The sequence below is a fragment of the Giraffa tippelskirchi genome, chromosome 6 (genome assembly GCF_054371585.1).
Source record: "Giraffa tippelskirchi isolate mGirTip1 chromosome 6, T2T-mGirTip1v1.2.pri, whole genome shotgun sequence".
In the NCBI taxonomy this organism is placed as follows: domain Eukaryota; kingdom Metazoa; phylum Chordata; class Mammalia; order Artiodactyla; family Giraffidae; genus Giraffa; species Giraffa tippelskirchi.
The window spans coordinates 118302029-118327743 of record NC_137280.1 but is presented as its reverse complement, the minus strand read 5'-3'; the positions used below and the strand labels follow the sequence as shown (position 1 = coordinate 118327743).

At 44.7% G+C, this 25715-nt stretch overlaps 1 protein-coding gene and 1 long non-coding RNA gene across 13 annotated transcripts in view; one reads left to right on the top strand and one right to left on the bottom strand.

Moving 5' to 3' along the window:
- FSTL4 (follistatin like 4) overlaps positions 1 to 25715 on the top strand; it is a 695167-nt gene that overhangs the window by 477364 nt on the left and 192088 nt on the right. For 3 of the 12 annotated variants that reach the window (XM_081502837.1, XM_081502833.1, XM_081502835.1), the window contains exon 1: positions 646 to 758. The exons of 7 other annotated variants lie outside the window; for them this stretch is intronic. Coding sequence is in view for 2 of the 5 variants with exons in the window: in XM_081502836.1 (XP_081358962.1) it covers positions 750 to 758; positions 2741 to 2822 (91 nt within the window). In the remaining 3 variants the exon portion in view is untranslated. Of the gene's footprint in view, positions 1 to 645; positions 759 to 2740; positions 2823 to 25715 lie in introns of those variants that run through there. 2 more of the 12 variants (XM_081502836.1, XM_081502832.1) reach the window with 1 other exon arrangement.
- LOC145510725 (uncharacterized) lies at positions 14045 to 25552 on the bottom strand. Its single transcript, XR_014057238.1, has 2 exons — positions 25408 to 25552; positions 14045 to 14806 (listed from the first exon to the last, which is right to left on the bottom strand). It is a non-coding gene; the product is annotated as an uncharacterized LOC145510725 (long non-coding RNA).

The following is a 25715-nucleotide window of genomic DNA, read 5'->3' as shown; positions in this document are numbered from 1 at the left end:
AGAACCATGGCTTTCACAGGGAGCAGGAGGTAATGGATGGACAGAGTGCTAGAAGGAGGCAGGATGGGATTCTTGGGGAAAAGGAGGGTGGGTTTAAAGGACAGCTTCCTACAGTCCTCACCCCAAGATGGCAGCAGAGTGTTTAATGCTGTCTTGAGCTCCAAGGATGATAATTTGTCTCTGTCCCAAATGTCCAGGAAGTTATTGATCCAGGAAACTTGAAAATACCTTTCTACCTGTCCGAACAAAAATTCTAAAATCCTTCATGTTTCATTCTCTTTTCCCACCAGACTTTACAAAGAGAAATTACGACTTCATTCTCTGGGGCTTTCTCTACCACCAGAAGTCACTATATTAGGATGGTCCTTATGGGGTTGGAGGGTGTGGAGCAAGGGGGATATGGGCTTCCAGGCCGGGCCACTGCAGTTCAGAGCAGTCTCTCTTCCACCAGAGCCCCTCCCTGAACCTTTATTGGGGGGTGTCTTTTTGGGGGTACCACCTGGGTTCACATGGTGCTTACTGCTGTGCAAGGAAGGAGAGGCAACATTCAAAGACTGCGTACAAGAAAACTTGTGGTAACACATTCTAGTTGCTATGGCAATGGAATACTGTCTGAATACAAAATGAAATACAACATCATTTAGGGATCATTCACCGGTGAGAAAATAAAAATTGAACTCTGCAGCCTTGTCTCAGAAGCCATTGGCAGCTTCCATACCAGCTCTCCTGACATCTGAACAGTCAGGGGGATGAAGGAGGTGAGATACCGTCTCTCTTTCTCCTTAGGGCAGAATTAGTCCATTTGTCCTCAGGACCAGATACCTCCAGTGAAAACCAAGATAGTGGGTAGATTTCTCTGTGCCTTTAACTTTTTCTAAAGTTTGTGTCTTGTGACATGGCATTCCTATTTGTGTACTAGTTGGCACTTTTAAAATGATTTTTCTGACTCAGCTCTGAGTTCACGCTTTATCTCCTATGCTGTGGGAGAAGAGGAGCTGGCCTCTCAGCCATCACTCAGCAGGCCAGGCTTGTATTATTCCAGATGATACAATGTCATAGTTAGGCAGTTTTCCAAACAAACCATGAAATTATGGAAGAAAGGAGCCTGTTAGAGGTTCAGTTCTAAACATACCCTTAAGCTTCCTCATCCCGCATGGCATTTGTAAGGTGCTTCAGAGGGGAATTCCCAGATTCATGAAATCAGAGGAAATAATTGCCACTTTTTTATTTTGAAAGTTAAACATACTATAGGCTCGCTAGCAAACCTTTTTTTTTCTTAAGTGTTACTGAACACAGGAATAAAAACTCAACCTTCTGTTACAAGTTAGCAGAGCAGATACAACTGGCTGCCAAAGACTTCTTTTCTTCTTTGGGGTATTTAGATGTTGTTACTTTAGCATCTTATAGCTTTAGGAATATAAATTGAGTCCCACGCCTCCAGGGCATTTCTGCACTTCCAAGTCTCTTCTGCCCTGCCAGGGAGAGATACACTCATTCCCAGCTGTGTCGGCCCAGCTTCAGGCAGACGCTCAGCTTCCCCACGTGTGGGGGCAGTGGGCACAGGGCTATGGTAGGGGCAGACATCCTAGGGATTTGGTTTCACTCTGCTGGAGTGGTCCCTACAACAGGGAAATGCTGGGGCCTGAGGAAGCATCACGGGGAGGCCCACACTGAGGGAGCAGGTGGCACAGGACCGGAGGCATCAGCCTGAGGCCAGCCATGGGACCATTCCACGCTGCCCTGGAGAAGACACATAAGCTCTCTCTGTCTCACTTACTACATCTGTAAGACGGGATGGTCATAATGCCTACCTCATAGAATGTCGTGAACATAAAATGATCAGTGCTAGGCACATCGTCAGGAGTGCTCTTCTCTAAGCAGTATCAGCATCACTCAGGGTAATGGTGATGTCATGGCAAATATCAGGGCGCAGTCAAGGGGCAGATGCTGGAGGCTCTAAGAGCCCTGCTCACGTGTGATTACACTCGATACGGACTTAGAAGTCAAGGGTGTGAATGTCCTGTGAACAAGGGGAGAGAAGAACATTTGTCCTCCATGTTTATTTAATGAATGACTGGAATTTGATCTCCAAATGATCAAAATTCTAAGACCTTTTCCAACTGCCTTACTTTTTGCAAAGAAATGTAGTGAGTCATCCAAGTTCACCTGGTAATCTTGTAGAGGTGGAAGAGGAGAACCAAGAACTCCTCATTCCAGGTCTAGAGGAAGGTTCTGGAATGCACGAAAGGCTTTCGGGAACTGCCAGTTGAGCCAAGGGAGGGATTGGTCCACCTGAGGGTGAAAAGGGGAATGTCTAGGGAGGGAGCTGGAGAAAAGACAATTGAGGTGAATCTTGAAGAGTGAATAAGGGCTTCATAGGGTGCAGACATGAAGTAGTAATACCTGCAGACTCTCAGGACAGAGCAAGTGATTAAAATGCAGGTCTTGACAGGGAGCTGGGGTTGATGAGGGAGACTATGGGTAAATGGAGACAAGGAGGTAAAAGATAGGCCTGTGTGCCAACCTAGGTAGTTTGAGCTCAAGTGGACTGTCAGATAAGATAGTCCAACCTTCCCATTTCCCCACATGGGGACGCAGAGCCCCAGAGAGGCCCCTAGTCCTTGGGCTCTGCTGCTGTAGCCCACTCTTCATCATCACCCCCAACTTTGGGGCTCTTTTTAATTCAGTCCCAGCAAGTCATGTTCACAGTAGATGAGACTGCCTTTTGCTTTTCCCCCAGGAGACTTTGTGGAGGGAGGACTCAGGAGCCATGGTCAGTGGGCAAGGCCCCTGCTGCTGGGTTGGGGCTCCTGGTTGTGCAGGTCAGTAAGAGGCCCAGCTGGGAGCTTCTCCAGGAAAGCCGGCTGAGTCATCCTTAACTCACAGCCCCTCCCCACACCAGAGCACCAGCCACTTCCTCTCCCCTAAGGAAGGGGTGGGAAACTCAGCAGCTGCCAGAGGGGCCCAGAGATGAAAACACAGAGTCTCTGGAGCATGCCCTCCTTTAGCATGCTCTGGCCTCTTGGCACTGGCCTCTACTTTCTCCCAACCCCCTTCCTGTTTCCAGTTTCTTCCAAATTGTCCTTCCACTCCCGGACCCACCTGCATTCTGTCAAAGACCACTGCTGCTTCCCCAGGCCTGGCAAAGGAATCTCTCTGTACCCTTCCTGGCCTTCACTGTGAGCTCCACACAGGGGAATGCGGCCATTTTCCACCCAGCTGTCTCACTCAAAGATGTTGGTTTGTTTTTAATTTTATTGAAGTATAGTTGATTTACAATGTTGTGTGTACAGCAAAATGACTCAGTTCTACATGTACATTCTTTTTTCATATGCTTTTCCATTATGGTTTATCATAGGATATTGAATATAGTTCCCTGTGCTATACAGTAAGACCTTGTTGTTTACCCATCCTATATATAAAAGTTTGCATCTGCTAATCCCAAACTCCCAGTCCTTCCCGCCCCGACCCCTCGCCTCTTTGAAGTGAAGGGAAAGTCTCTCAGTTGTGTCCAACTCTTTGCAACCCCATGGATTATACAGTCCATGGAATTCTCCAGACCAGAATACTGGAGTGGGTAGCCGTTCCCTTCTCCAAGGAATCTTCCCAGCCCAGAGATTGAACCCAGGTCTCCCACATTACAGGTGGATTCTTTACCAACTGAGCCACGAGGGAAGCCCACTCGCCCCTTTGGCAACCACAGATCTGTCCTCTATATTTGTGGATCTGTTTTTGCTCCATAGATACTCATTTGTGTCATATTTTAGATTCCGCTTGTAAGTGATATCATATGGTATTTGTCTTTTTGTTCCTGATTTACTTTGCTTAGTACAATAATCTCTAGGTCCATCCATGCTCCCGCAAATGGCATTATTTCATTCTTTTTGATGACTAATATTCCGTTGTATATATCTATGTATGTACATAGCACATCTTCTTTATCTGTGTATCTCTTGATGGACATTTAGGTTGTTTCCATGTCTTGGCTATTGTAAATAGTGCTGCTATGAACATAGGGATGGATTTATCTTTTTAAATTTAGTTTAGTCTGAGTATACACCAAGGATTGGGATTACTAGATGATATGGTAGCTCAATTTTTATTTTTTGAGGAACCTCCATACTGTTTTCTGTAGTGACTGAACCAATTTACATTCCCACCAATAGTGTAAAAGGGTTCTTTTTTCCCCCACACACTCTCCAGAATTTATTATTTATAGGCTTTTTAGTGATGGCCATTCTGACTGATATGAGGTGCTACCTCATTGTAGTTGTGATTTGCCTTTCTCTACTAATTAGCAATGCTGAGCATCTTTTCATGTGCCTATTGGCCATCTGTATGTCTTCTTTGGAGAAATGTTTATTTAAGTCTTCTGCCCATCTTTCTATTGGATTGTTTGGTTTTTTTGTTATTGAATTGTAGCTGTGTGTATACTTTGGAAATTAAGCCTTGTTAGTTGCATTATTTGCAAATATTTTCTCCCATTCCGTAGGTTGTCTTTTCACTTTGATTATGGTTTCCCTTGCTGTGCAAAAGCTTAGACGTTTGACTAGGTCCCATTTGTTTATTTTTGCTGTTATTTGTATTGCCTTGGGAGACTGACCTAAAAAAAACACTGATACAATTTATGGTAGAGAACATTTTGCCTGTGTTCTCTTTTAGAAGTTTTATGGTGTCATGTCTTATTTTTAAGTCTTTAAGCCATTTTGAGTTTATTTTTGTGTATGGTGTGAGGGTGTGTTCTAGCTTCACTGATTTACATGCAGCTCTCCAACTTTCCCAACACTGCTTATTGAAGAGATAGAGACATTGTTGAGTGTCCACTGGGTAGCCAGGCTGTGCAGGACCTGAGGGTACCAGCATGATCAGGACTGGAGGCCTGACTTCACAGAACTAACAGCCAAAAGAAAGGTCTGAGTCGAGTCTGCAGCAACCCTACTCTCTGGGCCATTGTATGGCCATGCTGTAGCCAGAGACATCCCCAAGACCTCAAGGACCAATGGGAGTCTTCATGGATCGTCTCCTTCTTGCAGCCTCCCTCATAGGTTCTGCCAGCATCAAAGCATCACCAATAGCCTCCCAGCACAATGGCCCTTGGGTCCCAGTCATCCTATTTATAGTATCTGCTTCCAGGATCAAGAAACATAAACATGTGTCTTCTATGGATATTTACTCTAGATTTTATGCAAGAAAATGTCCTAGTATGAGCACCCTGCAAGTGTGCAAGACAGTTCAGCATTTGTGCTGTGCTTCACAGAACTGCCACACTTTGGATGAATTAATTACATTCCAGTAATTAAAAATTGCTAATCACTTATTGAGCTGAGAAAGTCTCGCACTGCATTGATTTCTCTTATGGAAACAAGTCGCAGTCTCTGGGCCCCTACAGTGTTCCCTGTTCTTTCCCAGCACCCGCTCCTTATTCCAGCCACTCCTCCTCTGTGTCCACTGACAGGCTCACACATTCTCATGCTAAAGCCAAGCAGAGCCGGCTTTATCCCGGCATCCCTAAGGTACCATTTCTCCTCTCCCTTTCCCTCTCTCCCAGTCACCCAAAGCCTTGCCTGCGCTAGCTGCCTCCATTTCCCCAGCTCCCCCTACACTCTGCCCACCAGGGTCTGCCCCTGGCTCCTGTCCCCACCAAGATCACTCTGCCCTTGTAAATGCCAAGGCCAGGTAGTGCTTTTCAGGCCTTGTCTTGCTACCTTCCTCCCACAGTACTGTCCTCACTCTTCCTGGTCCTGCCAGCCCAGCCCTTCTGACTCTTCCCAGGCCTTCTGTCCTGGCTCCTGGTCAGATACTTCTTCAAACCCATCTTCCACGAGGCTTTAAGAGTGACCCCTCCAAGAGGTAACTCTGGTCACGTTGCTCTGCTGCTTGAACTCTTCCTTCCATTCATTCAGAGAACATTCACTTCTTATGAGTCACATCTTCTCTGGGCACTGAGAATACAGCAATGCACAGGCAGAAAGGATTCCTGCCCTCACTGTGCATACAGTTTTGTAAGGGGGACAGTAAGCAAGAGATAAAGTGTCTTAGGTGGTAACACATACCACGGAGAAGAAGATAGGGAAAGAAGTTACAGAATCTAACATGAGAAGTGAGTTTTGAGCAAAGGCCTGGAGCAGGCTGGGAGGTTAGGGAGCAAGGTATTTGAATATCCAGGGAAAGAGCATCCCAGCAGAAGGAATAGCCGGTACACAGACCCTGATGTGAGTGCTCTCCTGGAACATTTGGGGATCAAAAGGGGTCCGGGGCTGCTGGAGCAGAACACAGAAAGTGAGAGACATCCGAGAGGTAAAGAGACACATCCTCCAAGTGGGGCCTTGTCAGCACTGAAAACCCAAATCTTAGCCACCATGCCGTGTTTTCTTTCTAGTTTTCACCACCCCCACCCAGGGATGACCTTGAGGGGACCTCCCTCTTCATCACCACCCCAGGAAGCTGGGAGAGGTGTGCCATGGGCTGGAAAAGAAGGCCTGTCTAGGAGCTCATCATCAAGTATTTCTAGCTTCACCCTTTAACTGAGATAAACCTACAGGGCCCAGGGAATTTCCTGCATAAGTCCCAAGCTCCCATCAGAGCTTCTAGCAAGAGCAGTGTCCTCCCGTGGTTCTAACTTCTTGTTAGCTGGCACGTTGTTCCTGTTTTTCAGTTGCTAAGTCACGTCTGACTCTTTGCGACCCCGTGGACTGCAGCACTCCAGGCTTCTCTGCCCTTCACTATCTCCCAGAGTTTGCTCAGATTCATGTCCATTGAATCAGTGATGCCATCCAACCATCTCATCCTTCTCCTCCTGCCTTCAATCTTTCCCAGCATCAGAGTCTTTTCCAATGAGTCAGTTCTTCACATCAGGTAGCCAAAGTATTGAAACTTCAGCATCAGTCCTTCCAATGAATGTTCAGAATTGATCTCCTTTAGGATTGACTGGTTTGATCTTCTGGCAGTCCAAGGGACTCTCAAGAGTTAGTGTACATATCCTGCTATCCTGGGTGTCCTTATGAGTGAGGAAATGTGAATGTCTTTACATCCTTTGCTTATTGGAGATGTTCCATTCATTTCAGAGATGAATGTACAGATTGATGATTATATGTTAAATGGGGCTCACACAGTTCCTGAGGGGGCCCCATGTGAGAGGATGGGAAGGCCTAGCTGGAAGCCCTCCATTCAATACAAATCACAGGGTCCCAGCCAAAGAGGCATGGATTCATAAGGAATCCTCCTCAGATTGTGTCCCCTGATGATATAAGGAGTTGAAGGGACATGAGGGAGGAGGGAGGCAGAAGAAGGTGGGGTGGGGGGTGACATGGAGCATCCTGCCCCCCAAGCTTCCATGTAGGAGGCTGCTCAAGAAACGCCCTGCATGAAGAGAAGGGAGGCCCTTGTTTCAGGGTGCTTAGCTCCACTTAATGGAGCCCACGGCCAACACTTGGGGAGCTTTGGATGATGATCAGAAGTCAGATCTTTAATTACTGGAGCGAGAAGAGGTTGATTTGGGACTTCTTTAAGGTTCTCCCCTACTGCGCCTTCAATTAAGATCAAGGCCCCAGTGTAGCAGCCGCTAAATGACACCACATATTGAGTCTCTGTGCTCAAGCAGTTTATGTAATTATCTGTGTGACAAACTCAGCAGCTGTCAGACCAGCCACAACTCAAATATGTTGACTCTGTCCCTGCCTGAAAGTGTTTGCTGCTTACTAACAGACTGAGGGCAAGGACTCTCTGGCTCCTCTGGGCACACGGAGTTCCTCTCAGGTTCTGTTCCCTGATGACATAAGGAGTTAAAGGGGCCAGTGGCTGGGAGGACGGTGGGTCCATGAATCCAGAGAACTTGCTGTTGGTTCTCGACCCCACCCCACCCCTGGACTCACCTGAAGCCCCTGTGGCTGACATGGGTGCCTAGACTCTCTGCTTGCTTTTCTGGACAGGGAAACAAGGTACTAGTCTGAACCATCTTTTTTCTCCAAAGAGAGGGAGGTGCACTTACCACTGTGCCAAAGTAACTGAAATAAGTCAAGGGAGTTGGAAGGTGGAGTGGTCACAGGGTAGCCCAGGGAGAGGTAGATATCTGGTAACCTCCCCCAGCAGAGCAGGCTCCTCAAAGGCATGAATAAGGAGATCTAGCTGTCAGCCCATGGAGTTGAGTCCCTGCCCGGGACAGCCAAGGGACAGAGCTACAGAAAGCCGGGGCCCAGTCCTCCACAGCATCCTGAGCCTCAGGAACCGCCCATGTTCCTATTGTGGATAGACTTGTGCCCAGCCCTGTACCAGGTGCCACGGAGGAGCAGTGTCCAGAACATGAGGTGTTCTTGAAGCTACTGAGGGCAGAGCTCCCCAGGGACTCCCGGACTTGGGCGCTTGGTCCCCACAAGCCTGCCCTCTGCCCTGCTTCTCATTGTGTTTGCTTCTGCTTTGATGGGTTCCGAGCCCTCATTAATGAAGGTAATCAGAGTGAAACTGTTAATACTTTCACGAAGCTCCCCTAAATGAAAGCAGTAAAATCACTCTTCTTGCAGGTAATTAAAATCACCAGATACAGTGAACTCCATTCACTTGTTATAAGCAGGGGGTGTGAGTGGTGCACGTCTCTCTGGAGCGGGAAGAAAGGGCTCATCCAGTGACCTGGCAGGCGTGTCTGTTTACTGCTCTTCCTTAGGGGACTGTGTCCCACTGCCTGTCCCTCAGTCCACTCCCGCCCCCTTTGGTCAGCTGGGGTGTGGCCACAGGCCTGTCCCTGGTAGTCCAGAAGATGCCCCTGTGAGCCTCGCCTGCCCTGCTCAGCGTGCCCAGCTGCACTCTCTGATCTTCTGCCCACACCTCATCCTCTCTTCCCCTCCCTGCCCCCCTTCTCCCCTTTGCCTGTGTTCCTGCTCACCCCCACCCCGTGCCACCCCCTGCCAGACAGTAGTAGCATGAAGGTCTTGTTTACATGCCAGGCTTCTCTCGGTAAACACTCTGCTCATGGTGTTTTCTGTTTGGTTGGTTTTTACTGAAGTATAGTTGATTTGCAATATTGTATTAGTGTCAGGTATGTATCAACATGATTCAGATATTTATGTGTGTGTGTATATATATATATATTTGTATGTGTTTATGTTATCCCTTTTTAATCCCATTATAGGTTATTACAAGATGCTCACTATAGTTCCTTATGGTGTATAGTATATCCTTGTGGTTTATTTATATATGGGAGTGTGCATCTTTTAATCCCATATTCCCCATATATCCCTCCCCACCCCCCACTCCTACTTTGGTAGCTGTTAAGTTTGTTTTCTGTGTCTGTCTGCTCACGTTTTTAAAGCAACAAACTCTCCATTTTAAAGAGTTTTATGGCTCTCAGGGCAGACACTTGTAGGTATCAGGAGGACCTAATGAGAACAGGGATCAGTTAAGAAGGAAGGCAGAGCCCACTGCTGGGAAATGTGGTTTCTTTCCTGTGAGAAATGCCGGCAGGAGCCCATGGACTCATTTAAAGAAACAGTTGGCAGGAAGCAAGATGCACCCTTGAACGTGCCTGTCTGCAAGATTGGGGAAAGAAGTAACTCAAGCTGAAGGCTCTGCCTGGCTTCCTTTGGTTGCAGCTCCACAGGGACTCAGTTGGCTGCATTTACAATCTCCAAAAATTGCAGCAAATTATTACGAGTTCACGCATCTCATCCTTTTAAAGAACTCAGAGGTTTGGATGAGAATGGAGGGCAGGTAGCACAAGCAGCGCATGCTGTGCACTGCACCCAAACCTGTGTACTTCCTCACTCTTTCTCACCAATCCCACACAGCCCTCCCAGATAAAGACTGTTATTGTCCGGACTTGGCAGATGAGGAAACTGAGGCTCAGAGAGGTTTAGTGACTTGTCCAAGACCACTCAGCTGGTAAAGGGGAGAGCTGCCCTTCAAACTCACGTCTCTCTGACTTTTTGATTGTGAATGTTATGTGTTGTCTTAACACCTACTGCTCTGCCACGTCCGTCTCTTATAGCTATAGTGATTTTTATAATTAATGAAAGGAAACAAGCTTTGAAACTCTCCGGACTCTTAAAGCACTCTGTGATTGTTGCTCACCATCGTGGCAGATGGTGCCTGTGTCCATGTTCTGTTCTGAGGGAGGCATTTTCACACATGGAGCTGACAGTAACCTTGCTGTTAGCCACTCTTGTCTCAGCAAAGAAATGGTGTTTTTTAAAAAACATTTCTTCCTTTGTGGTCTTTTCTCCTCTTAGGCTTTTTATGTGTGTGCTGATTTTTATAAAAGGACAGAGATGGTGCAGTGAGCCCTGCCCAGTCTGACCCTGGGTCAGGATGAGCTGGGAACCACGTGTGTTCTCCTCAGAGACGCCAGTGGACACTGCAGACTTGGGGCCAAGCCACCGACCAGGCCTGCTGCTAGCAGACTCGGCCTCTCACAGCAGCCCCAGGTGGACTCCTGGGGGGCTAGGGGCCTCTGGGATGGCCTGAGATGGTGTTCCTGGAGAAGGGGGTCTGAGCAGGTGTGATCAGGAAAAAGGCTGCATCATGCAGGATTTCCAAGCAGCTACAGAGTGTGCCCTGACTTAATTCCACCTGTTTGCTCACGTTCCCAGAGCAAGTAAAGCAGTGGGCCTGTCCTCAACATTACGTGGACCAAGTCTCACCCTTGGGTTTCAGGATTAGTTAAAATAATCTGTGATTCTTATATCTGGCCGTTCATGACTTGCCAAGTCTCAACAACTCAATGTTTCATTTATTTCTCAAGTACTATGCATCAGGCCCAGTTCAAGGGCTGGGGACTCAAAAGGACTGTGAGGTGGCCCTGCCCATGGAGAGCTCACAGTGGAGATGCATGTAAAGCTGGGTAAGGAGCACCATGGTGGAGCACCTGTAGTCTGTTATGGAAGGAACTGGAAGATCTCCTGGGGGAGGTGCCATCTGGGCTGAGTACTAAATGATGGGTAGAAAGGGGTGAGTCAAAGAGGGAAGAAAAAGGCCTTTTAGGCCAAGGGTTAGGATGTGAAGCCAGTATGGGGAGCCACAAGCCACCTGCTGTTTTCCCAAATACGAATTTCAAGGTGGGAGAACAATGCTGCAAGAGATGAGTCTGGGGAGGGGCTCTGGCCAAGCCAGGGCTAGACCTTGAACTTTGGGTTATGGGAATGGGTTATCTTTTGCAGGCAGGATTGGAGTTTTAATAGTTGAGCTGATGTTTAGAAGCATCACCCAGCATTGCCATGGAGAGTAGCTTCGGGCCGAGCTCAGTGAGGAGGCATTTGATGCATGCAATGGAGAGACGTGGGAGCCTGAATTAAGGGAGTGAACAGACTGGGGAACTCTTCAGGAAAAATCAGTTTGGCAGGATCAGGGACTGGTTGAACACACTGGGAGAAGGAGGTGGAAGCGACGTGGAGGCTCAAAGCCTGGACACAATGCATGCTTTTTCCCAAGAATGGGAATGCAGGGGCAGGAGCTGTGAGTGGTGGGCTCACCCCATCTGCTGTGGATGTGGGGGAGTCTATAGCCATGCAGGAAGGCTGGGCGGAGAGGGGCTCAGGTTCTATTAAAAACCTGCCCTCTAGACTTCAGCCATTCCTACCTGAAGAGACTTTCGAACAGTCGGGGGATGACAGAATCAGGCCTGCCTCCTGCCCCTACTGCATTAGTCAGGGCTCCCCAGAGACACAGAATCAATAGGATGTGATTAGAGAGAGGAAGAGATTTAGTATAAGGAATTGGCTCATGTGATTATGGAGGCCAAGATGTCCCAAATCTGCAGGACGGGTCAGCAGGCTGGAGACCCAGAAAAAGTCAGTGTTCTGTTTAGAATCTGAAGGCCATCTGCTAGAGAATTCTCTTACCTGAGGGAGAGTTGGTCTTTTTGTTCTAGTCAGGCCTTCAACTGGTTAAATGAGGCCCACCCACATTGTGGATGGTCATCTACTTTGCTCAAACTCCACTGGTTTAAATTTTAGTCGCATCCAGAATACCTCTACAGAAACACCCAGAACAATGTCTGATCACCTATCAGGGTGCTGTGGCCCAGCCAAGTTGAGGCATAAAATTAAGCACTGTCTACTCACCCAAGCTTCCCTGGTGGCTCAGATGGTAAAGAATCCATCTGCAAAGCAGTAAAACCCAGGTTCAGTCCCTGGATTGGGAAGACACCCCCCACCCCCACCCCAGAAAAGGGAATGGCAACTCACTCCAGTATTCTTGCCTGGAGAATCCCATGGACAGAGGAGCCTGGCAGGCTACAGTCCATGGGGCCACAAAGAGTCAGACATGACTAAGTAACTAACACTTTTTTACTCACCCCAGCATTGTTCTAACTGTCTTCCTCAGACCTTAGCCAGGCCTCGTCTAACTGTAAGTACAGGCGATGGCTGGCTAGGTCAGCATGAGGTTCTTCGGTCAACAGGAGCCAAGCGTCCCATCTGGACCACTTTCTGAACAGCCATATGGACATGCTGGCCCTGTGTCAGGGGCACAGCCCATTGCCACTCCACCTGGAGAGCAGGAAGGAGGCACTGTTTAGACGTTCAGGGACGCGTGTGCTTCCCTCGCCCTGGGGCTAGGTCCCTGACCCTGAGCTGCAGATGGAGTGTTGATTCTTTGGGTCGTTGTACCTGCCTCCCCTGATTCTAGCCCAGTCCTCACCCCCCTGCACCTAGCACCCACAAGAGCCACAGAAAGGTAGGGGGATGGCACTTACCCCAGAAGTCCCCACCCTCCCGCACCCGCCAGTCTAAGAGGTGCTTTCTGCCAATGACTGTTTTCTCAGTCAAGTTCTTCACTCCCACAAGCTTAATAGTTAAAACAGTAACTGTTTGAAATTATCCTTAACCACTCGGATGATATAAGATGCAAACTTGAGAGAAGGAAAATCAAAAGGGAAGAGAGGCATCAAATTTTTCAGAACACAGGGAAGGTGCACAAGTGGTGGGAGATGGTGGTTGGACACAAAAGCTGCTGATTAGATCCTGACGTGGTTCTGTTCCAAGGATACTTTTGTCTGGAGCCACACACCTCAGCCAGCAAGCTGCCATGTTCAGAGAAACAGGGATCAAAGTATTTAATCAGCCACCTTGGTTGATGGAGGGCTTTGGGAGAAGAACAGGGAGCCCAAGTTTCTCCTGGAAAGTGGTAGTGAAGGTGGCAGCAGGAGACCCGCCTCTTAATAAGACCGCGGCCAATTAACAGAGCCAATGTTTGAGGTGTCCCCACCAAGTGACGGGATGCCTGCTTTTCTCCCAGAGCTGCCCGGCGGCCAGTCAGTCAGACAGGCAGGTCCATGGCTTAAGTTAATTGGAGAAAACCTCCTTCCAGGGAAGTGAGCACTGGCTTGTCACTGATTGGGACCCAAGTTTGTTTTTGACAGGTCTCTTTGCCTGACCCCAGACAGAAGCATCCTTCTGATGGGCTCCCCTGTCCCTACCATCCACCACCACAGAGACTGTGTGGTTGGGGGTGTCTCACCAGGGGTCTCACAGAGCCAGAGGGTGTGGCCGGGAATCTACGAAGCCAGGAGAATGTGGCAATAGAGGACTGTGCCCAGCACAGCTGGTCCATGGTCCACGAGAGGGCAGCTCTCCTTCCTTGTCCAGTCTGTGTCTGGAGAACTCCAGCCAGGACCCCGCCTGGATCTGGACTCCAGAAGTGACCTCCAGGAGCAGGTACAGGAGGCAGGCCATGGGAGAGTTGCGACTCAGGACCGTGACGCTTAGGGGAGGGCAAAGTCAGGTGGGCTAGGCTTGCTCTGATGGTGAGGAGGTGGTTGTGGCAAGGGAAAGGTCGATTTCCGAATGCGCCGAGGAGTGGAGTAGCGTGTCGTAAAGGCCCCGTGGGCGCACAGGCCCAGGCCAGCTGCAGTCGGAGGCCGATTAAGAGGGGGCGTAGCTGACTGCATATTCACCAGGCAGGCACAGTCTCCCCTTCTCTCTCTCCTTCCCAGGGCCCCATCCTCTCACCTCCTCCTTTCGGCTCTCCCTCTCCACCCCTCTCCCCAGGAAGTCTGACTTGAGTGTGCCCACACATATCTAAAACAAGCAGCTGGAAAATTAAGTGTTTCTCAGTGAACTGGATGGCACAGGCAATTTTAATGACTTGAGCAGTTTTACTGGCATTTAGACACGATTGAAATACTGAACTGTCCACCCTTCCCTGGACATGTCACCCGGGGTGGGGCAGGAACCTGGAACCCCTTCTGTATGACTCTCCTGGTGTGTGTAGGGAGGCAACTTTGTGTGAGCCAGCAAGCTTTCCTTTGTTGGAGGATCCTTTTCTCCAGCTTTTCCATCAGTCTAGATTATAAATAAGGGACTAAGTCAGAAAATAAGTGAGTAATTTCTCCATGTTCTTCCCTCCAGTTTAAAGAGGAAGGTTGCAGGGGGTGGATGATGAGGACAGTCAGGTGGTTGGGTGGGGATTATTGCCCCTTGTGAAGAGGAGGCTAAGGCTTCCAAAGCGTGCTGGGCTCTGTGGCAGTAAGAGTCTCAGTAACCCGGGAGACGTGTGCTTCTCACCCGCACCACATAGCTGGCGTGGGTCAGCACAGCTTAGTCACAGGGACCCGCCTCAGCACCGGCTCCCCATCACAGCTGATGGGGAAGGAGTATGGTGAGTGAGCATAGCTCTGGCTGAGCTGTTTGCTGGGGCTCTCCCACTCCCATGGTAGTTGAAGTCAGATGTGAGACCACATCTATTGGCACAAATGGACACCTACCCTTCCGTGAGAACAGGTTCCCAGATGGGTGTGCAATGGAGAAAATTAAGCCATGTTCCCGTTTGTGTCTTGGCCCCTCTCTTCTGCTGGGGGAAATCCATATGGTGGTTGTAAATCCTGAAAACAGGACATAAAGGGTAATGGGTTTAAGGCTAAAATTCATCTTCCCACAGCATCAGAAGAAAACAATCTCCTTGTACATTGTCTTAGTGCCTTCTGGTTTTTATATCTACATTTGACTTTTGCCCACCAGGTAGCCCGAATATACAAACAGAAATGACAAAGCCACAGAATGAAGCTGTTCATTTAAGTTTCCAGACAGAGCAGTTTGAAACTTTTAGGGTAACAAAAGCAATTACATCCACCATACACAAATTGCTTCCTAGTGACCAAATTTTACATCCCTGAAACTTCCAAGTGTTTAAAAATAGCCACAAAATTGATATTTTATGGACAGGACTAAAAGACTTCACAATGTTTTCCAAATTTCTGTCCTGGGCCCGGATATGCGCTTGATTTAACAAGCCTGAGTGTATAAAGCCTAAATGTTCCTCTTAGCCCTTGGAACAATAATGATCAATTAATTAGGAGATAGTAAGTAACATCATCCCTCCACTGAACTGTAGAGACCAGACCCGCCTTTCTCAGTGCCATATCCTAGGCTAGCATGGAGTAAGCATGCCATAAACATGTGCTCAGGAGAGGGAGGGAAAACATGGGAAGGACTGGGTGGAAGCAAGTGGTTTTCACCTCCGTCAGAACAGCAAAGAGTGGACAATTGCAGAGCTGAGAAGGGATGGAGAAAACCTTGATGAATAGAACTCGGTCTGTTAGATGGTAGTGTGACCTACAGCAGGATGTGCTCAGGCCAGAGAAGTGTTCTGAGGCCATGCCCGGTGTTCCAAGGTCAGGCTCCCCGAGCCTTGGCAATCCCCTGCATATAGGTGTGCCATGTTCGGTGCTGACCCACCGGCACTTTCAGAGGACTGAAAGGGAAGCAGCTTGTTGAAAATAGATTTTTCTTCATTTATTTATGATGAAATATAACACAGAAACAGAAGAGGATACAAAGGTATATATGTAACAACAACAAAAAATCATTAAGAAGAACCATGTTTTAGGAGGGCTTCCCAGGTGGCACAGTGATAAAGAATCTGCCTGCAATGTAGGAGACCTGGGTTCGATCCCTGGGTTGGGAAGATCCCCTGGAGGAGGGCATGGCAACCCACTCCAGTGTTCTTGTCTGGAGAATCCCCACGGACAGAGGAGCCTGGTGAGCTACAGTCCACGGGGTCACAAAGAGTCAGACACGACTGAGCGACTAAGCACAACACATGTTTTAGGAATTAGGGCTGTGCTTTAGAGACAGACAGCCCGCTCTCTCCTGCCCCCCTCCAAATCCACATAGTCCTCCCTGCCTTCTGTGATCATCATGTTCTAGCTTTTCTTTATAGTTGTCTTACCTAACTATAGATTGAGGCATGGTTTGCTTTTTCCCAGTTTTGAACTTAATATAAGTGGAACTGTGCTGTAATGTCCTGTTTTGATTTGCTACTCTCACACGACATCGTATCTATAAGACATCCATATTGAGTATAGCTGTGGCTTGTTTGTTTGTGTTACTGAAAACCCCTTATATAACTATACCATCATTTATCTATCGTAGTGCTGACAGCCAGGATCATTTCCCATTCAGGTCTGTTGCTGGAATCATTTGTGTATATGCCTTTCGCTATGGTGATTTAGTAGCTAAGACGTGTCCGACTCGTGCCACCCCATGGACATAGCCGGCCAGGCTCCTCTGTCCATGGAATTCTCCAGGCAAGAATACTGGGGTGGGTTGCCATTTCCTTCTCCAGGGGGTCTTTCCGACCCAGAGATCGAACGTGGATGTCCTGCATTGCAGGTATACTCTTTACCAACTGAGCCACCAGGAAAGTCTTATGTCTTTTGCTATGCATATGCAGAGCGCTGTGCTTCTGTAGCCTTACTAGAGATTGTCATATTGTCTTCCAAGTTGTTGGCCGTTTTATGAGAGCAACATATGAGAGTTCATGCCCATCACACTCCTAGCACTTGTGACAGTTAAACATGTTTAATTTATACTCTGGCAGCGGGGTGGGGGTACGAAATGCTGTTTCACCGTGATTTTAACAGAGATTTTTCTCATCGCCAGTAAGACTAAGCATCATTTCATTTGTTTATCGTCTATTTTGATTTCATCTTCTCTCAAGGACCTGCCCAAGTTTTCTGTTCATTTTTCCATTCAGTTGTTTATCTTTTTAAAAAATTGATTTGTAATAGTTCTTTCTGTACTCTGAATGCTTATTCTTTGTTGATTATATTTATTACAAACATATTCTTCCAGTGGTGGCTTGACTTTTCACTCTGTCTTGGTTTATTTTGAAGGATGAAAGTTCTTCATGTTAATGTAATTTAATTTATCAAGCTTTTCCTTCATATTACAATGTATAAATGTATCAAATCAACATGTGTCATTTAAACATGCACAGTGTTGTGTGTCAGTTATATCTCAATTTAAAGAAAAATTTTTCCATCATGCTTAGTGGATTTTCTGCTTTTTAAAATAAATCCTTCCCTGCCCCCTACATTATTCTGTTATCTTTATACATTTAATTACATTTAATTACATTATCTTTACATTTAATTTTTAAATATAATAGTTTTACTGAGATATAATACACATACCATTCAATTCACTTATTTGAAGTATGCTGTTCAATAGTTTTTAAAATATCCCAAGAGTTGTGCAACCATCACTATAAACAATTTTAAAACATCTTCCTCACTTCCAGAAAGAAACCTTGGGCGTTTCCGTAGTGTAGTGGTTATCACGTTCGCCTCACAGAAAGAAACCCTGAATCCATTAGCAGTCACTCCTCATTTCTCCCACACCAACCATAACCCCCTAGTCCTAGCAAACAGAGTAATTGACTTTCTGCCTCTGCATATTTGCCTATTCTAGACATTTGAAGGAATATGTGGTCTTTCATGATTGGCTTCTTTGGCTTAGTATCATGGTTTCAAGATTCACCCATGTTGTAGCATATATGAATACCTAATTCCTTTTTATTGCCAAATAAAATTCCATTGCATGGATAGAACAGCTCTTATTCATTTATCAGTTGATGAACCTTTAGCTCATTTCCCCTTTGGGGCTGTTATAAATATGCTGCTATAAAGTTTTTGTGTGAACATAAATATGTTATCATTTCTCGTGTATTTACGTAGGAGTAGAGTTGCTAGGTCATAGCTGAACTCTGTGTTCAAACTTTTGAGGACTGTCAAATGTTTTCCAAAGTGACTGCACTGTGTTACATTCCATCAGCAGTGCACGAGGGTTCCAGTTTCTCCATATCTTTGCCAAGAGTTGTTATTATCTGTCTCTTTAATTACCGTCTTCCAAGCAGATATGAAGTGGTTTCTCATGTGTTTTGATTTGCATTTCCTTGGTGGATAATAATTTTGAGCATCTTTTCATGTGATTATTGGTCATCTATATATCTTCCTTGGAAAACTGTCTAGTTATATCCTTAATCCATTTTTAATTGGACAATTTGTCTTATTGAGTTGCAAGTGTTCTTTGTGTATTCCTGATACATGTCTCTTATCATATATATGCTTTATAAATATTTTCTCTTGTTCTATGGGTTCTTTTTCACTTTGTTATCCCTTGAAGAACAAAAGTTATGAATTTTGATGAAGTTCAGTTTACCTATTTATTATTTTGTCAGTTGTACTTTTGATGTCATATTTAAGAGAATATTTACTATAGTTTTTTTTCCTGAATCTTTCAGTTATAACATTTACATTTATATCTTGCATTTTAGCATTTACATTTAGATCTTATATTAAGATCTTAAGTCAATCGTGAGTTGATTTTTGCATACATTTTGATACAAGGGTCCAGTGTCACATTTTTACTTGTGAATATCGAGCTATCCCTTTACCATTTGTTTTAAAGACTCTTCTTTCCCTTTAAATTGTCTTGGCATTCTTGTTGAAAATCAATTAACCATAATTGTAAGGGCATATTTCTAGACTCTCAATTCCATTGCATTGATCTGTATATCTATCCTTTGACTAGTGCCACATTATCTTGATTACTGCAGCTTTGTAAGTGTTGAAATCAGGAAATGTGAATCCTCTGAGTTGATTATTCTTTTGTAAGATCATTTTGGCTATTCTGGGTCCTTTACATTTCCACATGAATTTTTGGATCAGCTTGTTAATTTCTGCGAAGAAATAAGCTGAGATGCTGGTAGGTGTTGCATTGAATGAGTCAATCATTTTGGGAAGTGTTGACACTTTAACAATATTAAGTCTTCTGATCCATGACCATGGGATGTCTTTCCATTTATTTTGGTCTTCTTTAGTTTCTTGAAACAATTTTTGCAGTTTTGAAATATAACTTTTTCACTTCTTTGGTTCAGTTTATTCCTAAGTATTTTATTCTTTTTCAATCTGTTGTAACAGAATTGTTTTCATATTTTCATTTTCAGAGTGCTTATTGTTAATATATAGAAATACAGTTGATTTTTGTGTATTGATCTTGTACCCTGAAAACTTGCCAAACTCATTTATTAGTTTTAATAGGGCTTTTTGGGTATGACTTAGAATTATCTATATATAAGATAATGTGAGCATAAATAGAATTTTACTTCTTCCTTTCTAATCTGGGTGCCTTATATTTCATTTTCTTGCCCATATGCTATAGCTAGAATCTCCAGTGCAGTGTTGAATAGAAATAGCAAAAGCAGACATCCTTGTCTTGTTCCTGATCTTAGGAGAAAGCGTTCAGTTGCTCACTATTAAGTACGATGTTAACTGTGGGCCATAGATGTTTATTGCCACGTTGAGAAGGAAGTGGTAGTGTCAGTCACTCAGTCATGTCTGATTCTTTGCGACCTCATGGACTGTAGCCCACCAGGCTCCTCTGTCCATGAAATTCTCCAGACAAGAATACTGGAGTGGGTTGCCATTCCCTTCTTCAGGGGATCTTCCCAACCCAGGAATCAAACCCAGGTCTCCTGCATTGCAGGTGGACTGTAATCTCAGCCACCAGGGAAGTCCCATAATGGCAAAATTCTCTTCTATTCCCTCTTTATTGAGTTGTTTTTTTGTGGTTTTTTTTTTTTAATCAAAAAGGAATTTTACACTTTATCAAACAATTTTTTCTACAACTTGAGATGATCATGTGGTTTTGTTCTTTTTTCTGTTTATATTGTGTATTACATGAATTGATTTTGTATGCTAAGCCAACCTTACATTACTTGCATAAATTGCTTTTGGTCATGGTATATAATCCTTTTTATGTATTGTTGGATTTGGTTTGAATTTGTTAAGAGTGGTTTTTTTGTACCTAGAAGAAGGTTAAGAGATGTTGGCCAGTAGTTTTATTTTCCTGTAACACCTTGTCTAGTTTTAGTATCAGTGTGATACTGGCCTCATAGAATGAGTTGGGAAGTGTTCCCAGCTCTTCTATTTTTTGGATGACTTTATGAAGAATTGGTATTTATTCTTTTTAAGTGTTTAGTAGACTTCACCCATAAATCCATCTGGCCCTGCACTTTTCTTTGTGGTAAATTTTTAAATAGTTAATGAAATGACTTGTATAGATTTTCTGTTTCTTCTTGAGTCAATTTCAGGAGTTGATGTGTTTCTACAAATACATCCAATTTACCAAAGTTATCTCGTTTGTTGATATATGATAGTTCATATTATTACCTTATTATCCTTTTTATTGTGTAAAGCCAGTAGTAGTGGTCCCCTCTTTCTTTCCTGTTTTTAGTAATTTGAGCCTATTGTATTTTCTTATCAGTCTAGCTAAAATTTTGTCAGTTTTGGGGTTTTTTTTAGGAGACAAGTGTGGTTCTGTTGATTTTACTTTTCTAGTCTTCATTACACTAATTTCTACTCTAATCTTTACTATTTCTATCCCCTACTTGCTTTAAGTTTAGTTTACTCCACTTTTCTAGTATGTTAAGGTAGAATGATAGGTTATTGATTTGAGATTAATTTTTCTTTTGATGAGGCATTTACAGCTATAAATTCAGTCCCCTCTAAGACTCCATTAGCTGCATACCTTAAGTTTTGTTATGTTGCAACTTCATTTTCATCCATCTCAAAGCACTTTCTAATTTGCCTTGTTATTTCTTCTGTCATCTGTTGGTTATGTAGGAGAATGCTATTTAATTTCCACATATTTGTGAATTTCCCAAATTTTATTTTTGATATTGACTTCTAATTTCATTCCATTGTGGTAGGAGAACATATTTTATGTTATTTCGGTCCTTTTAAATGTATTAATCCTTGTTTAATTGTATAGAATGTAGTCTTAGCCTAGAGAATGTTTCATTACACTTGAGAAAAATGTGTATTCTACTATTGTTGGATGGACAGTTCTATAAAGATCTGTTAGATCTAGTTGGTTTATAGTGTTGTCCGTGATTTGCATTTCCTTGTTTATCTTCTGCCTAGTTGTTTTCTCCATTATCAAAAGTGGGTATTGAACCCTCTAATTATTACTATTAAATTGTCTATTTCTCCCTTAAATTCTATCATGTTTTTGCTTCATGTATTTTTGGGTTATGGTTGTATATATGTTTATAATTGTTATTATAAATTTTCCAGATGAATGGATCCTTTTACTATTATAAAATATTTCTATCTCCTAGTAAGATCCTGAGTGTGGATCTTTTTGTGTGTATCCTGCTTGGAATTCATTGAGTTTCTTGGATGTGTAGATTAATGTTTTTCCTTCAATTTGGGAAGTTTTCAACTATTCAGTTCAATTCAGTCACTCAGTCGTGTCCAACTCTTTGCAACCCCATGAATTGCAGCACACCAGGCCTCCCTGTCCATCACCAACACCCAGAGTTTACCCAAACTCATGTCCATCAAGTCGGTGATGCCATCCAGCCATCTCATCCTCTGTCGTCTCCTTCTCCTCCTGCCCCCAATCCTTCCCAGCATTAGGGTCTTTTCCAATGAGTCAACTGTTCGCATGAGGTGGCCAAAGTATTGGAGTTTCAGCTTCAACATCAGTCCTTCCAATGAACACCCAGGACTGATCTTTAGGATGGACTGGTTGGATCTCTTTGCAGTCCAAGGGACTCTCAAGAGTCTTCTCCAACACCACAGTTCAAAAGCATCAATTCTTTGGCACTCAGCTTTCTTCACAGTCTAACTCTCACATCCATACTGGAAAAACCATAGCCTTGACTACTAAGTCACTTCAGTCGTGTCTGACTCTGTGCGACCCCATAGACGGCAGCCCACCAGGCTCCGCCATCCCTGGGATTCTCCAGGCAAGAATACTGGAGTGGGTTGCCGTTTCCTTCTCCAGTGCATGAAAGGGAAAAGTGAAAGTGAAGTCGCTCAGTCGTCCAACTCTTAGCGACCCCATGGACTGCAGCCTAGCAGGCTCCTCCGTCCATGGGATTTTCCAGGCAAGAGTACTGGAGTGGGGTGCCATTGCCTTCTCCAACAGCCTTGACTAGACGGAGCTTTGTTGGCAAAGTAATGTCTCTGCTTTTTAATATGCTATCTAGGTTGACCATAACTTTCCTTCCAAGGAGTAAGTGTCTTTTAGTTTAATGGCTGCAGTCACCATCTGCAGTGATTTTGGAGCCCCAAAAAATAAAGTCTGACACTGTTTCCACTTTTTCCCCATCTATTTCCCATGAAGTGATGGGACCAGATGCCATGATCTTAGTTTTCTGAATGTTCAGCTTTAAGCCAGCTTTTTCACTCTCCTCTTTCACTTTCATCAAGAGACTTTTTAGTTCCTCTTCACTTTCTGCCAAAGGGTGGTGTCATCTGCATATCTGAGGTTATTGATATTTCTCCCAGCAATCTTGATTCCAGCTTGTGCTTCCTCCAGCCCAGCGTTTCTCACGATGCACTCTGCATATAAGTTAAATAAGCAGGGTGACAGTATACAGCCTTGACGTACTCCTTTTCCTACTTGGAACCAGTGTGTTGTTCCATGTCCAGTTCTAACTGTTGCTTCCTGACCTGCATACAGGTTTCTCAAGAGACAGGTCAGGTGGTCTGGTATTCCCATCTCTTTCAGAATTTTCCACAGTTTATTGTGATCCACACAGTCAAAGGCTTTGGCATAGTCAATAAAGCAGAAATAGGTGTTTTTCTGGAACTCTCTTGCTTTTTGAATGATCCAGCAGATGTTGGCAATTTGATCTCTGGTTCCTCTGCCTTTTCTAGAACCAGCTTGAACATCTGGAAGTTCACGGTTCATCCTCTAAATTGTTGTTTCTTCTCTCTCCGCTCCTTTTAGTACTCCCATTATACAAATGTCAGTATGCTTAGTGATATGCCATATGTCTTTGAAGCTTTGTTCATTTTTCTTTTGTTTGTTTGTTTCCTATTCAGTTGACCAGCCTACAGTCTAGTTTGTTGCCCTCATTGAGCTAACAGCCTCCTCTTAATTGCTTAGCACAAAATCTCCTTTTATAAGAGGACCCTTAGGCTTAAACTTCTGTATACTGTTTTCAAAATAAAGTTATTTACTCTTAGTCACAGCTCTCCTTTTTTTTTTTTTTTTTTTTTTTTGTGGCCTGCCTCTCCCCTTGGGCAAAATCTCCAAGCCAATGCTCCAGAGGTTAAGGCCGGCACAGTGGCCCATTTTTCTCAGAGTGACACTCCTAGTTTAGGATTGGGGTACTATGCGGGGTTGTAATCTTTGGTCTTCTCAGCTTGTCTCTCCCATCATGGGACCTCTGTCCTTTGAGTGAGCTAGGATGAGAGCAGCTGGGGCTTCAGTATCCTTGGCCTGCCTTGCCAACAGTAGAATTTCCATCCTATAACTCAGCCCTGGACATAAGACGTAAGCCCCAGATCCTTCGGCTGCATTGACTTCAATTTAGCTTATGCAAAATGGGGGAAGGAAGGATGAGAACTGCTGGTGTCTTGCCCTCTCAGGAAGGTAGTATAGGCTTTGACTGGGAGCTGAGAAAAAAGGAACTCTATCTCTTGGGCCACTCCCATCTGGAGTGGAGAGGGCAAAGTAAGCAGGTCATGGTTCAAGTAAGACTCTCACTGTTCTTACTGAAAGTTAATAGATTTTCTTTTTTAAAAATTTTCTTCTTGTATTGTATGCCCTTAAGAAAGGTCCATATAGTCAAAGCTATGGTTTTTCCAGTAGTCATGTACAGATGTGAGAGTTGGACCATAAAGAAGGCTGAGCACCAAAGAATTGATGTTTTCAAATTGTGGTGCTGGAGAAGACTCTTGAGAGTCCCTTGTACTGCAAGGAGATCAAACCAGTCAGTCTTAAAGAAAATCAACCCTGAATATTCATTGGAAGGACTGATGCTGAAGTTCCAAAACTTTGGCCACCTGATGTGAAGAGCCAACTCATTGAAAAAGACTCTGATGCTGGGAAAGATTGAGGGCAAGAGGAGAAGGGGATGACAAAGGATGAGATGGTTGGATAGCATCACTGACTCAATGGATATGAATTTGAGCAAACTCTGGGAGATAGTGAAGGACAGGGAAGTCTGGTGTGCTACAGTCCATGGGGTCATAGAGTCAGACACGACTTAGCAACTGAACAACAACAACAAATACCCTTGAAACAATTTCTAGGCACTTTAAACAGTGCGGTTTATTTTTTATTTATTTATTTATTTATTTTTGGCTATGCTGGGTCTTCATTGCTGTGCAGGCTTTTCTCTAGTTGTGGCAAGAAGGAGCTATTCTTTAGCGGTGGTATGCGGGCTTTTCACTGTGATGGCTTCTTTTGTTGCAGAGCACAAGCTCTAGGGCGTGTGGGCTTTAGTAGTTAGGGCATGTGGGCTTCAGTGGTTACGGCACATGGGCTCAGTAGCTGCAATGACTGGACTCCAGAGCACAAGCTCAATAGTGATGGTCCACAGGCTTAGTTGCCCCATGGCATATGGGATCATCCTTGATCAGGGATCGAACCCGTGTCTCCTGCATTGACAGGTGGATTCTTTACCACTGAACCACCAGGGGAGCCCTAAACAATGGTTTTTAAAATCTTACCAGTTACGATTGTTTCTCTGGGAAGCATGCCTCCAGAGCTCCCTATGCCAACATTCCAGAAGTAGAATCCCATGTTTATTTTTTAGTCTACGTGGAAGTAATTTTTTATGAATGGTATCAAACAGAGGCCATTTATTCCCACATTGTGCTTGCATTATTTATTAAGAGGTCCATCTGTTCCCCTGAGATCTACAATAACATCTCTCCTATAGCAAATGCTCATGTTTTCAGGGGATGATCCCCTGGAGAAGGGAACGGCTACCCACTAAAGTATTCTGGCCTGAAGAATTCCATGGACTGTATAGTCCATGAGGTCACAAAGAGTCAGACTCGACTGGGCAACTTTCACACTATTGTGGAACCCTTTCTTCTGTTCATTTGATCTATTTCTACATACCGTCTCAGTAGAGTTTCATAATAAGTTTTGATATCTCATAGAGCAGGCCCTTGTTATTCCTCTTTGGGAACACTACAGCTGCTCTTGGTCCCTTCCATCTATCAGTAAATTATAGAATGGGCTGTTCAGTGCCTGCACCCCTGTGCATACGCACACATACATGTATACACACACCCTATTGGAAATATGATCCGTATTGCATTGAATCTATGGGTCAGTTCGGGAGACTTGACATGTTTACACAACTGTATCTTTTAATCCCCAGACCTACCATATCCCTCCATTTGTTTAGGTCTGAATAGCAGTGGATACAAGCAGTATGTCTATTCTCCAGGCTGGGGATCTTTCAGTGACTAGTAACATTTTCTGCTGTCTCTACTCCTTGGTCACAAAGGTTGATCTCACTGTAAGCCGTGCTGGTAGGAGAGAAACAAATTAACCTTAGAGTCCATTACTGATCCAGACTTGACAGAAAGCCAGATTTCCAGGCAAGTAGATATTTGGAGAGCTGCCTCTAATGGAATGTCTACACCCAAGGGGAGCAAGAATAGAGGAAAGTACATTTTTTGTCACAAAGGA